The 13,261-nt window shown below is 40.7% G+C and overlaps 2 protein-coding genes across 2 annotated transcripts in view; one reads left to right on the top strand and one right to left on the bottom strand.

Moving 5' to 3' along the window:
* LOC149290298 (guanine nucleotide-binding protein G(z) subunit alpha) overlaps positions 1-9,664 on the bottom strand; it is a 35,711-nt gene extending 26,047 nt beyond the window's left edge. The window contains exon 1 of the mRNA XM_089489392.1: positions 8,942-9,664. Within this exon, the coding sequence (XP_089345518.1) occupies positions 8,942-9,664 (723 nt within the window). The remainder of the gene's footprint in view (positions 1-8,941) is intronic.
* The window catches only part of LOC149290297 (radial spoke head 14 homolog), an 82,114-nt gene that overhangs the window by 39,910 nt on the left and 28,943 nt on the right, over positions 1-13,261 (top strand). The gene's annotated exons all lie outside the window — the stretch shown is intronic.

Below are 13,261 nucleotides of genomic sequence, written 5' to 3'. Positions count from 1 at the left end.
GTAGTCATCTGTATATATTATAACTGCATGCACTGTGCATCTTAATGGTGCAAATGTATTGCAGTCATTTGCGACTTGCTGAATGCTGCGCAAACCATCACATGGTGCCCTCCTGCCTCCAACTGGGCAGTGGGAGCAACATATATTATGCCCTCCTATAGGCAACAGTAGTGACGTACTGTATTTGCTCGATTATAAGACGAGGTTTTTTTCAGAGCAAATGCTCTGAAAAATAGCCCTCGTCTTGTAATCGGGGTCCTCTTCTAATCAGACCTCAAATGAGATTGCTCCAGAAGCAGGACCGGGACCCGTGGCACTGTGCCGTCCCAAAGCAGATCCGGTAGACCTTCTCAAGTCATGCCGTAATCCCGTGGGAGCTGCAGCAAGCGCCTGTTGAGGCATTGCGGTGAGTGAAGTGCCGGTGAATCGCGGTGAGTGGGTATATTAGTGTCTGGGTGGGTAGGTAAGTGTCTCGGTGGGTAGGTAAGTGTCTCGGTGGGTAGGTAAGTGTCTGGGTGGGTAGGTAAATGTCTCAGTGGGTAGGTAAGTGTCTGGGTGGGTAGGTAAGTGTCTCCGTGGGTAGGGAAGTGTAAGTGTCTCAGTGGATAGGGAAGTGTCTGGGTGGGTAGGTACGTGTCTCAGTGGGTAGGTAAGTGTCTCAGTGGGTAGGGAAGTGTCTCAGTGGGTAGGGAAGTGTCTGGGTGTGTATATTAGTGTCACACAGAGTCATGCCGTAATCCCGTGGGTATGTAAGTGTCCCCCTATATGCCGCTCTGTCCCATGATATGCCTTTTAACCCCCTATATGCCAGAGTGGCATATAGGGGTTAAAAGGCATATCATGGGACAGAGTGGCATATAGGAGGGTATAAGGCATGCCTGGGGGCAGATGTGCATAACTGGGGACAGGTTGGTAAATAAAAGGAAATTAAAAACAAAAAAATAGTTTACATGAATTATTATTTATTTACTAGTAAAACGTTTTTCATATTGGGTCGTCTTATAATCAGGCTTTTTCTTTTTTTCCTAAATTAATATTCAGATTTTGGGGGGTCGTCTTATAATCAGGGTCGTCTTATAATCGATTATTATATATATACACATACGGTAATTGTAAATACTGATAACTAATGTGTTATTCCTGTGATCTATTTTCTGGGTGGGTTCTAATTTATATTTCTGTACAGGCTAGGAGATACGTTGGTCTGAAATCGGTAGCTTGTATTGGCCTTTCCTTTGCTTCAGTATAAACCTATGGAAGACATTATTAATAGGAAGGTGAAAAGAAATGGATGCCATTGATCGTTTGGTTAAAAATACAAATAGAAGCAGCTTCTTCAGTCAATCGTCATGGGTGCCTGATCCACAAACACTACACTGCTGTGAAAAAGATTTGCTGTGTTTCTGTTGGCTGCTTATCACACAGCAGTACCGGGCTGATGCTAATTGAATGAGCTTTGCCTTAAAACAGCATTTGTCGTAGTGCATAACTCCCTTTGTGTTTGGGAAGTAACAAACTAAGCCCGATGGATCATTATCTGTTTTGCTGAACAGCTTTGACTGCATTTTGTATTTGAGAGTCTAACAAGAAACAGAGATGTGGCTGAGAGCTCTGAAGCTTTATCCCTTACTCCAACATCATGGAGGGGGAGGGAGTGCAATGCCAGGAGCTCTCCAGCAGCCTACTCCCTGAAGGCAGTAATGGAAGACGTCGCTCTAATGCTGCTGTTTATGGGCTACTGAGCAGAACTGGGGCAGGAGGATATTAAGGAATATAGACAATGCACGCTGTCAAAGTGATTACTGCATCATCCGGTATCATACCAGAGAAATGACTCATTATCCCTACCATATATCCAATGATAAATCTGGCACATATATACTTTCTACCCACACACCCACTGAACGATCAGAGGCGCATGCTTTCTACCCACTCACATACTGACAACAGCCTACTACCCACACACCCACTGACCGATGAAAAACACGTATTCCCCCAAAAAATTTAAAATAAAAAAGACAACAGATCTTTACACCCTACGCACATAAAAATTTTTTATTATCGGGGACAATATACCCATTAAGAAATCGGGTCCAATATAATTCCACCCACTGAGAAATAAGGGGCCCATGCAGGTTTATCTGATGAGAAATTAGGAATCTGTCCAATTCTATCCACTGATATATATTCAGAGAACCATACAATTCTGGCCACTGAGAAGTAAATGATTATATCAGAGATTCAAACAGTACATTCTATCCACTGAGAAATAGGTGACCCATACAGTTCAACCCCTTATTAATTAAAGGGGATAGTATACCCATTGATACATTAGGGGCATACATTTTATCCGGTTTAAGTGACATTGTACATACCCCAGGCACACAATTTTTACTAACATATTTTACAATCAAACTCTTAAACCGATGATATGCAGGGGTCAGCACCAACATTGATTATGGTGGGCATTTACTGGGGTCTGTGGTGGACAATTTAATGATGTGGACCTTCACGAATCTTCCCATGAACACTGGTGTCCTAGCACAGACGCTTTGCCTATTTCTGATATGTCAGGGGCACTAACTGTACCCCACTAACCTACTTACCTGATATATCTGGTACAAACATTCTGAACACTGATACACCTACCCAATGATATATATCTGGGAAGCATATTCTAACCACTGATAAATCAAAAGCACAAATTCTACTCACATTTACACCAGGGACACACATTATACCCAAACATCGTCTACATTAGGCATACAAATGATTTCTACAAAAATATTTTCATGACATGGACATATGTCCTACCCAGAGAAGTTACTTACAAACCACTCCACTATTCTCTGACTTCGTACATTATGGAGATACCCATTGTGCACTCAGTTACTATCTGACTGTGTGTTTCAGATGTGTGTGCACAATGTCCTATATTTACTCAGCAGTGAGAAAATCTCTCCAGAGATAAATCACATATGCTGTTCCACAGATCTGGTTTATAACGTACCATGTTTGCTACAGATTTTAGAATATTAACTGTTACAAAATGCTGTATTTATGGATTTATTCTCTGTGCTCTATAAATCTTTGCCAGGTGTATTTTGTGTACATGAGTAATCAGTAAATATCCCCGGTGTGCTTACCCATCTGACATAACACACAGTTGTTGGTATAATTTTCTAACATTATCACAGTTTTCCTGCTGGATATGAGGAGTGTGGATTATATGTCCCGATTCACAAGGATTTTGTCTTGTATGTGCATGTTTTTTCTATATGTTAAGTATATATATATATATATATATATATATATATATATATATATACTTTTCAGCCCATTCATTAAGCAAATATTGTCAGTATATACAGAGTAATTGAGCAATACTCTGTTTGGCATGATACTGTTAGTCTTGTATAAAGCAGGTTGTACTGAGGATGATGGTTACAGAGGTTGGAGTTAGTTAATTGACAATAATGGCTGAACATACTGGATTGGCAATGATAGCAGGTCTTATGGTCAATGGAGAACTACAAAAGCCCACCTCGTGGTCAGGAGGGGGCATTTCCATAGCATATGACCAGGTGTTATTTGATTGGTTTAGACAAATGTACTCTGTGAGTCTATAAAGAAGAAGGGCTATAGAAGTAACCAGGGCTAGAGAGACTTCAGTCATGGGTTGATCATTCAACTGGAATGCGATTTTGTGACAAACAAGACCTAGAACTCTTGCAGATGCCCAGGGCCAAGATGGCCATGGAGTCTTCTGGGGCCAGAAGGTGTATTTCTGTTAATTGTATGTTTGTCAAGGTCATGAGTAGCTTTTCTTTCTAATGTAACTAAAATATGTAACTAAAATAGGCCCATGGGTATTCAAATTCTGTGACTCAAAACCAGGCCCGGACTGGCCATCGGGCACACCGGGCATTTGCCCGGTGGGCCGGGCCGCGGCAGGGCCGGATTGACTTAGGGGCTGATGGAGCTGCAGCTCCAGGCCCCTACCTTAAAATAGGCCCAGTCAAGACCGGACTGACTGAGCCTATGCGGCCTCTACGGCCGCATTAACGCAGGGCATAAGGGGCACCTGCCCCATAAGCCCGCCCCAACAGGGCCGGCCTTGCGGGTGTGCGGCCGCACAGGGTTTAAATGAAAACATCGGGGGGGGTTTACTTTATTTAACATCCTCCATGTTAAATAAAATTTTTGTTAACTTTATTTAACATGGAGGATGTTAAATAAAGTTAAAAAACCCCCCGATGTTTTAATTTAAGCCCTGTGCGGCCGCAGACCCCTAAGGCTGGCCCTGGTGGGGGCTTCCCGGCCCCTTAGAGTGGCGGACCCGGTCGCAGTTGCGGCGGGCTTAAGGGACCCTGCGTTAATGCGGCCGTAGAGGCCGCATAGGCCCAGTCAGTCCAGTCCTGACTGGGCCTATTTTAAGGTAGGGGCCTGGAGCTGCAGCTTCATCAGCCCCTAAGTCAATCCGGCCCTGCCGCGGGCCCGGTCGCAGTTGCTGCTTGCTCCGGCAACAAGGTAAGTAGGGTGAGGGAGGGGGGTTAGATAGTAAGAAAAGGGGAGAGGGAATAGATAGTGAGAGGGGGTACATATTGAGAAGTGGGGGAGGGGGTACATAGTGAAAAGGGGGTACATAGTGAGAAGGGGTAGATAAGATGGGGAGAGGGGGTAGTGTGAATGCGTATGAGAATGAATGAATAAATGTGTGGATGAATTGGTTGAATGCGTATGACAATTATTGAATTCATGTGTGGATGAATTGCTTGAATGATTTGTGAGACTGCATTAATGAATGTGTTAATGATTTGTGTGAATGAGTGAGTAAATGCAAAGATGGTACATGAAGGGTGGGCTTTAACAATAAATAAATAAATAAAAATGGGCTGCTCAGGCTTAAATGCCCGGGCCTATTTTTTGCCCCAGTCCGGGCCTGCTCAAAACTATCCTGTGAACCAAATATGAAATAAAATTATGTTTTCTTTTCTACTTTCCACATCCATTAATTTTTGTCTCTTTGTTTCCAATATACCCTTGCAAATACACTCCTTTTTGTGAGTTATCAGTGGAAAGGACTATGTCCATTGCTTTAAAGCAGTGCCTCTTCACATGAGTAAAATGACCCGTCAAAAAAAAAAAACGATAAGATTTTAAACTAGTTTCCATTACATTGAATTAGATTGGACTAAGGTGAGTCAGTCAATAAGCTCAGTCAGGGCTTAAATATTTTTTACTGTAGTGCCATCAAGGACTATATTTTATATGTGTTGATTTTTCTTTTTAGTTTTTCATGTTTTCTTTTACCCATATGACGAAGATGAGAATTAAAGGGCGTATTTTCACAATAATAGATGTACATGTAAAGGTAAGCTATATAATGGAGTTATTATCGGTGCCCCATGATGGTGGACAGTGACGAAATACTATTTGCAAAGATGGATGGGCATTGCCACCCTCCATCTAGCTGCTTTCGAGATTTGGGGCTGCTAAATTTTTGTTGTTTTTCTATTAAATTAGTTGCACCTGTATGGCTCTTTACAGAATAGTTTTGTTAGCTTCCGTCCTTTCTCCTGGTCCTATCTTTGGGGAAAGCTAATTAAGCTTCGGCACCCTAACCAACACGATTTGCTTTTTTTTTTACCTTCGATAGTGAGACAGCTGTGAAGGTAATGAATTCCCATGGTACTCAAGTGTGACTAGCAGGCAGTCATAATCCATCCACAAACAGCCATTATAGTATCCCACCCCCTAGGTTTTAATACAACACTCACATTAATATTTGATTGCTATAGCACATACTATGGACTTGCCCTTAAACATATTTTTGACTGATCGCCTATAAAGTATGGATCAACAGGATGATATATCCTATTAACACCTAAAATGTAGGATGGTAAGTGGATGAACAGCAATGTATTGGGAGGATATGTTAATAGAACAGAAAATGCAAGGTATACATTTTATCTGTATTGTATCAACACCAAAAACAAAGTATAATGTGAGCTCCAGTTTAGTGAAGATAATTTGTAAGTAAAAACTAGCTTGTATCAAACATGTCATAGCCCTTTACTACAGGAAGTTGTAATGTAATAGAACAAAGTAATAAACCACTCCTGTAGAGGCCAATCACACTCCCCAAAGAGTTTCTGGCAGTGATTTAATAAAGCCCTGTGTCTGCTATAAAGATTACTTGATATTTCATTGTACATTTTATGTGCACACATCTAAAGACAATGAGTGCTCCATTGCAGTGTGAGGCTGCAGTTAAGATCTATTGAGGAGGTGCATTTATAAGGGGTATTACTGGTGACATTTGTTTTATGCCCTGGGGACTCTGTCCTTGGTATAGACATTCAAAAAAAGGTCATTGATTTCCTGTCATCATGTAGAAATCACAATAATCCAAACCTCTGCCACACAAACATACTGTGCCTAGGATTTTATCAGCAGTATTTCTTCAATGAGTACAGAGACCCATCAGGATGGGGTATTATATAGGATCCCAAACACACCAAATGTTTGCATGAGATGTAAACCTTAAGCAAACACTGTTTTATGTAATACAATACTCCATTGTTTAATGTGTAACTGACCAGGTGTTAATATATCTTGGAGAGCCACGTTAGACCCACCCAAGATGATATTTTGTGTCGCATTCCCATTATTATAGCATTAACAATCCTAAATGGAGGGCACTGTTATTGTGCCGTGAGCTAGGTTTGCAGTTTCCATTTTTATATGGCCTTGTAAGTTTATGCAATAAAAACACACAAGAACCCTAGAGTCCTTGTAGAGTTAGAGGTACTCAAGGACTCATTCCCAAACACATATGCAATGTTTGGTCTTTACTCAACCCTTCTGCAGTGGCAAGTGTGCTGGGCTCCTTGTGTTCCTGGTCATGAGTTGTACCAGTAGGACTCGACATGGGTATCCCCTGAAACTGTATCTCACACATGCCAATTTTTTGTTCAGTGTATTATTTCCCTCAGCACTGCAAACATACCGTATTTGCTCGATTATAAGACGAGGTTTTTTTCAGAGCAAATGCTCTGAAAAATACCCCTCGTCTTCTAATTGGGGTCGTCTGATAATCAGACCTCAAATAGTGCCGCACCGGTGCGGGGAACACTGATCTCTGACAGCCGGGGAAAGTCTGCGCGATGGACGCAGACAACCCCCGCTGCTAGCTACACCTCCTTCCGGCTGCAGCGTAAGTTGTCTACGCGGATCGCGTGGACGTCAACCCGCTGCAGGAAATTGGAAGCACCGGTAAGTGTGTGGGGTGTTAAATGGGGGGGAGACAGAAGGAAGACTGCTGCCCGGGTATACAGCAGGAAATTGGAAGCCCCGGTAAGTGTGTGGGGGGGGAGTGTTAAATGGGGGCATAGGGCATTTCTGGAAGCAGAGTGCTCTATGAAATGCCTTTTAACCCCCTGAGTGCCACTCTGCCTCCTGAAATGCCTTATACCTCCCTATATGCCACTCTGCCCCATAATATGCCTTTTAACCCCCTAAATGCCAGAGTGGCATATAGGGGTATAAGGCATTTCTGGAGGCAGAGTGGCACATAGGGGGTTAAAAGGCATATCATGGGGCATAGTGGCATATAGAGGGTTAAAAGGCATATCATGCATATCATGGGCCACAGTGCCATATTGGAGTGGCAAGCCTGGGGGCAGATGTGCGTAACTGGGGGGTAGGTTGGAAAATACAAGGAAATAAAACAAAAAAATATTTTTCTCAATCATAGCTTTTGTTAAAAAATGTAATAGTTTAGATGAATTAACATTTACTGGTAAAACTTTTTTCCTATAGGGTCGTCTTATATTCAGGCTTTTTCTTTTTTTTTCCCTAAATTAATATTCAGATTTTGGGGGGTCGTCTTATAATCGAGCAAATACGGTATACAGCAGACATTGTCCTTTTTTTAAATTGGTTTGTGATCAATTTGGTACTCTAATGGTTAAATGAAACGACTTTATGTCACAGGAGAGGAGTGCTTCTCGAGTAGGATTAAGCTTTTAGAAATGCGATGCTTTGCTGATTCCAGCTCTATAATCTTAGCACTCTAGGGTATGGATTAAATGGAAATTCTAGAATACTACGTTTATGTCTTGAAGCACCTGTATTGCATAAGTCACTCAGATATGTTCCTCTGACAGATGTGCAGTGCTACTGGCAATCGACTGCAGCTGACATTAGTCCAGTCATCAAGAGACAGATGTATTAGCTGCACCTTATTGACCTATTGTGTTCATCTTTGACGCTCAGCTTTGCAGCTTTGTTTGTTTCCACTCTATTGTATTAGGCACATACACATTGGAAAGTACAGTCAAACCTTAACAGATTGCAAGACTTTGCTACTATTTTTTAACATAATCATGTTTGCTTACTGATAATTATTACCACCTACAATCAATGTACATTCTTGATAACAATAATGTGACAGCCTTGTACTCCTCATAGTCATCTGCCTGCCTTTATTGTAGCATCCTAATCCAAAAACATATCATATATTGCTGGTACAGATTCCTGGGGTTATCATCATTCTGAGGTAGGATACGGGGGTACATAATTATATCTGTTGTCTTTGAGTCGTCTGAAATACAATAGTTCTGTTAACAAATTATTAGTTTCGGAAAATACTTTTGAAGTTTATCCCTGGACTTAATAGATCCTTAGAAGAGGAAGCCAGTCCTCTCTAATGTATCTTCATATAATAGCTTAAGTTATTTATTTATTTCTTTTTTATGTTTATTTTTATTATTTTTTGTAAAAACAATACCTAAAACCTTTGTATAATAATTTTTGTTAAACTCTATTGTAAAACATTAGTTTAACTGGTGTTTCTCTAGCCCAGTTCCCTAGCTGTGACAACATACAACAAGCTGTGCCTGATATTGATATTTCCATGCAACCCACTCAGACTTACCGTCTGGTTGTCCTCATAAAGCTTCAAGTCATATCCACTGAGTTCCACACAGAATATTATGGCTGTAACACCTTCAAAGCAGTGGATCCACTTCTTGCGTTCAGATCTCTGGCCTCCAACATCCACCATTTTGAATGTGAGCTCCTTGAAAGTGAATTTGTTCTCCACGATTCCTGTGGTCATATCACGAGAACGCAAGATGTCCTCTACTGTGGGGATGTACTCAATGGCTGCTATTCTGTCAAGATCATTAAGATAATAAGCAGCATTGTCTTCCAAGTGGTACTCATTGGAGCGACTAAAGCACTCCTGCACACCTGAGTCTGCCCACAGCCGCTTCATCACCCCTAGTAGTTCAGATGTGATTTCACCTTTGCTTTCAGCTGGACCAGTCAAAGCAAAGAGCTGTACAGCATCATATGCTCGGTCAGGATTGTGGAACTCAATTTTGAGGGTGGCAAGTGCTCTGATGATTCGAGTTAGTGAGTCAATAGCATTGTAAATTATGAGGGGTTTATATTCCTTGCAGGCTTCCAGATTGAAGCCCCCGCTGTGTATGATTTTCATCTGCTTGACAATAGTGCTCTTGCCAGAATTGCTGGTTCCCAAAAGCAGAAGTTTAATCTCTCGTCGTTGGCGCTGGCTCTCAGAGCGCAGGTGGCGGTCTATCCTGCGTGAGCGCCGTGCTGCCTCTTTCTCCTCCGCACTTTGCCGACATCCCATGGTAGGAGGTTGCCAGAGAGATGGAGATTGCCCCGTTCTCTCTAACTCTTTTTCTGTCTGCTTACGTGTCTCCCACCTAAATCTCTTACTTTGACCGGAATTTTCTGTCTCTCAATATTTGTTTCTGGCAAGAGAATACGTACCAGCCAATACCTGATGGTCCAATTAGGACCACTCAAAGGGCTAAGTCCCAGCAGGGATCTGAAAATGAGAACCAATGTAACTGCAGACAGATGGTCTCCTCAGCAGATGTCATGGCACTCCCCTTTCCTGGAGGTAGCAGTGACACATTCCTTTCTTAATGAAAGGACGCTTCCCTTCTCCACTGTGCCACCGTATCCATCATATATCATTTTCTCCTCTGCATAATCGTTTCACCTCCTTCTGTCCAAAGGTAAGGAGTAACCTACTCATCTGACTCTGCCTCTCTTGCCTTTTTAATTGTATTTTCTGGTTACCATGGTAATCTTACTTGGTACAGCACAAGAACCTGTGGCCGCTGTCTTCTTTATTCCAGTGGCCTTTTTTGATGTTTTTTTTTTTTGGTTTCTCACCTCTTCTAGCTAAGCCAGATTTGCACCTGCCAGAGAAAAAGAAGAAATAATAGTTAAGTGTCTATATGTGTTGTCTTCTCATTTGTCACAACACAGGCAGTAGATGTTTATGATCTGTATAGACTTTCACATTTACAAAAGAGATTGGGGGTCTCAATGCAGCAGTAATGTTTATAACTAAGCCTGTCCCGAATAGCCTGATTTCAAACCTTTCTTTGACATCTCTCACTCTCTCTCTCTATTTAGGCAAATTACACTTATATTTATCTAAGCTACAAAAACAAAGGATGTTTCACTTTTGTGGCTAGTATAGATCCTCAGAAGGGAAGAATTACGTAAGCAGGAGGACAGATATTGATTAATACAACAGACAATAGAATCTCTGGATGCCTGACATCTTTCCAACCCAACACCGGGGGTCATATTATACCGTTCATTGCATCAAAGGGGATCAAAGCATCCACTGCACTCAGCAAAAGCAGCCAGAAGTACTTTCTAGAACGATGCACTCTCTGTGTGTCACACAACAGCACATCAGCCTATCTTTCATACACAGTCATTGAAATACTCTTTCTTCATTGTGCTTCTGATGTATTCTCCTAATATTGCTTATATGATGGTGTGCTGTCCTGTTACTCAGGACTTCAGTATCTTTTATTTTACATTTTCCTTATTTTCTCCAAACGCACCCTCTCTTTTATGTGAAGTCTTTCTCGCTTCTAACTTTGCACCTAATTGTGAAATGCCTTAGTAGGTCAACAGATGCAGACAAAAAAAATTGGTTGAACTCTGACCTTCAATGTGTTTAACGATACCATCTACCTTCCTTAGGCACCACCTGGTAGTAGATACACATTTCTGGCACATACTATTTGTGTCCTTGTTAACATATGCGTGTAGCCTCTCTTAACCAAACAGCTCTGCAAAATACCATTAGCCATTTATAAATAAAGGATAGTGGTCAATTATGAAGCAGCCTCTTGTCATTGTGATAAGATTATTATGCATGAATTGAATGCTTAAAGCATCCAGCATCTCCTTATTCAAGATTTTTTTTTAAATGAGGTAAGATTAAATCTACCTTTTGTTATGACATAATCACATAATGGCTTCAAACCATTCCTCATCAAATAAAATCATTTTATTTTTTTTGCTAATTCTCTTTCTTGCAAACTAGATAAAAACAAATAAAAAAGTAACAGTGAGTATAAATATTCAATTACAATAATAGCTATGAAATCTAGTGTGAAGGTTTTTTTATTGAAAGCTCTGTCATTAATATATTAAATTGTTGAGAGATGGACAATTATTTATTCAATAAGAAGCATTAGTTGACAAAATCAACATTTTCAACTTGGTATTAGTTAATGTTACATTATTATTTTTCTTGCTTTTTCTGCACAGTGCAGTTATTGATTATACATTTTACTCCATTAACCAGTTTTTACAATTTTGAGAAAAGGAGTTATACCCCACTAGCAGCGTGCCTTCGATAAACATGTTGTACATCATACCTCCAAACATTTCAAATGACCAGAGGGGCAATTTATAAGGTTTGGTTAAAGACATGTCTACAGGATAGGCTTTACTGAGACTTCTTATGGCATTGTGAAATTTTGCTTATTTATTCAATTTAGACACATGTGACAATTTAGAAGACTAATAATGTTTTTTATTAACAATTTTAAATTATAAACCCATTGTCTGCTGTTTTTGTACCAATAATTGAGGCTTTTGCAGAGCTAGAAAATAAAGACATCAGGGGAGAAAAGAGGGACTGTCCATACTAAAAAAGGGATACTTCGGAGGTATGTGTACATGCATTTAGACCATACAGCATCAGGAATATTAGTGTATTTTAACAATGGAAATATTGTTCTCAGAAACTGCAGAAAACTTGTCTTTTTGAAAAAGGACTTGTTAGAACTGACAATAATTTCCTTATGTTTATCATTGGTAATGCAGAACACTCTACCGCTTTATGGCTGCTGTAAAAGGGACATCACTGTGCAGTCTTCAAAAAGTAGTGAGCAGTGGGTATTGAATAATCATGAACCAGAAAAGGACATTTAAAGAATAATTTTGTATAAAGCAAGGGTATTGGAAGAAGTAAATTAAATATTTTTTTTTAAAAACTCTTGTTAGCATAGATAAAAATCCCCTTATTTAATGTAGAAAAGCAGCCGTATACTTGAAATGCTGTCTTTTTGCATCTTTATTTGCCTTTACAGCGCCTCCAGATATACAGTACTATTAGCGGTTTCACACTAGCAGTTTCACCTTCACATTAAATCACTCTGTACTATTCCCAAAAGGCCTTGCTGGTAGTAGAGTGATTTCAAGGTTACAAGGACTCTTGTTTCTTCTACGACCTCTGTCAGAAATACAGAGCTCTTTTATTTTAGAAATCATCATGGGAATTAAGGGTGCTATTGGTGATCAGAACATATCAACTGCAAAGGGAAGCATCTGGATACATCCCAAGTGCATTTGATTAGGAAGTAAAGGTCTCCTTTAAGTCCAAATCCCTCTGTCCCTCTTTCTTTTCATGATGCAGTGATGTATTTACGGGTGCTTGAACTGAGTGCAATATGGAGGCGCTTGCAGTGATGCCTTCTCCTCAATCCTCCAGTTGGGGGAGAGGACGTCACCAGAGGCCACCATATTGCCCTCAGTTCAAGTTATGTGACGTTTGGAGAATTGGGGAGGGGACGTCACCACAAGTGTCATCACTTTGGTGGAAGTTCCTACTGGGTTATGTCCAAAGAGATGCAGACGAAGATAGCAGAATGCAGTGAGCAGAACATACAGAAGCGGAAATGGTCAGCAGAGAATGTATGGAAACATTTAGAATGAGAGAGAGCTAATCAGAGTGTGAGAGAGTGAATCTCGGCATTCCCAAATTAAAAACGCCCCCGAATTTGTAGCTGAACCGAATTGGCAAGAAACAAAATTACAGTAAAATGATAGGATGATGTCATCCCAGGGCTGGCTACTTGGAACTCTATCCTCCTCTCCTACTACTTATATGAGGCAGGAAGGG

Source organism: Sceloporus occidentalis, unplaced genomic scaffold (genome assembly GCF_023333645.1).
Source record: "Sceloporus occidentalis isolate IW3139 unplaced genomic scaffold, rSceOcc1.0.p SCAF_40, whole genome shotgun sequence".
In the NCBI taxonomy this organism is placed as follows: domain Eukaryota; kingdom Metazoa; phylum Chordata; class Lepidosauria; order Squamata; family Phrynosomatidae; genus Sceloporus; species Sceloporus occidentalis.
This window is presented reverse-complemented; position numbering and strand designations above follow the sequence as displayed.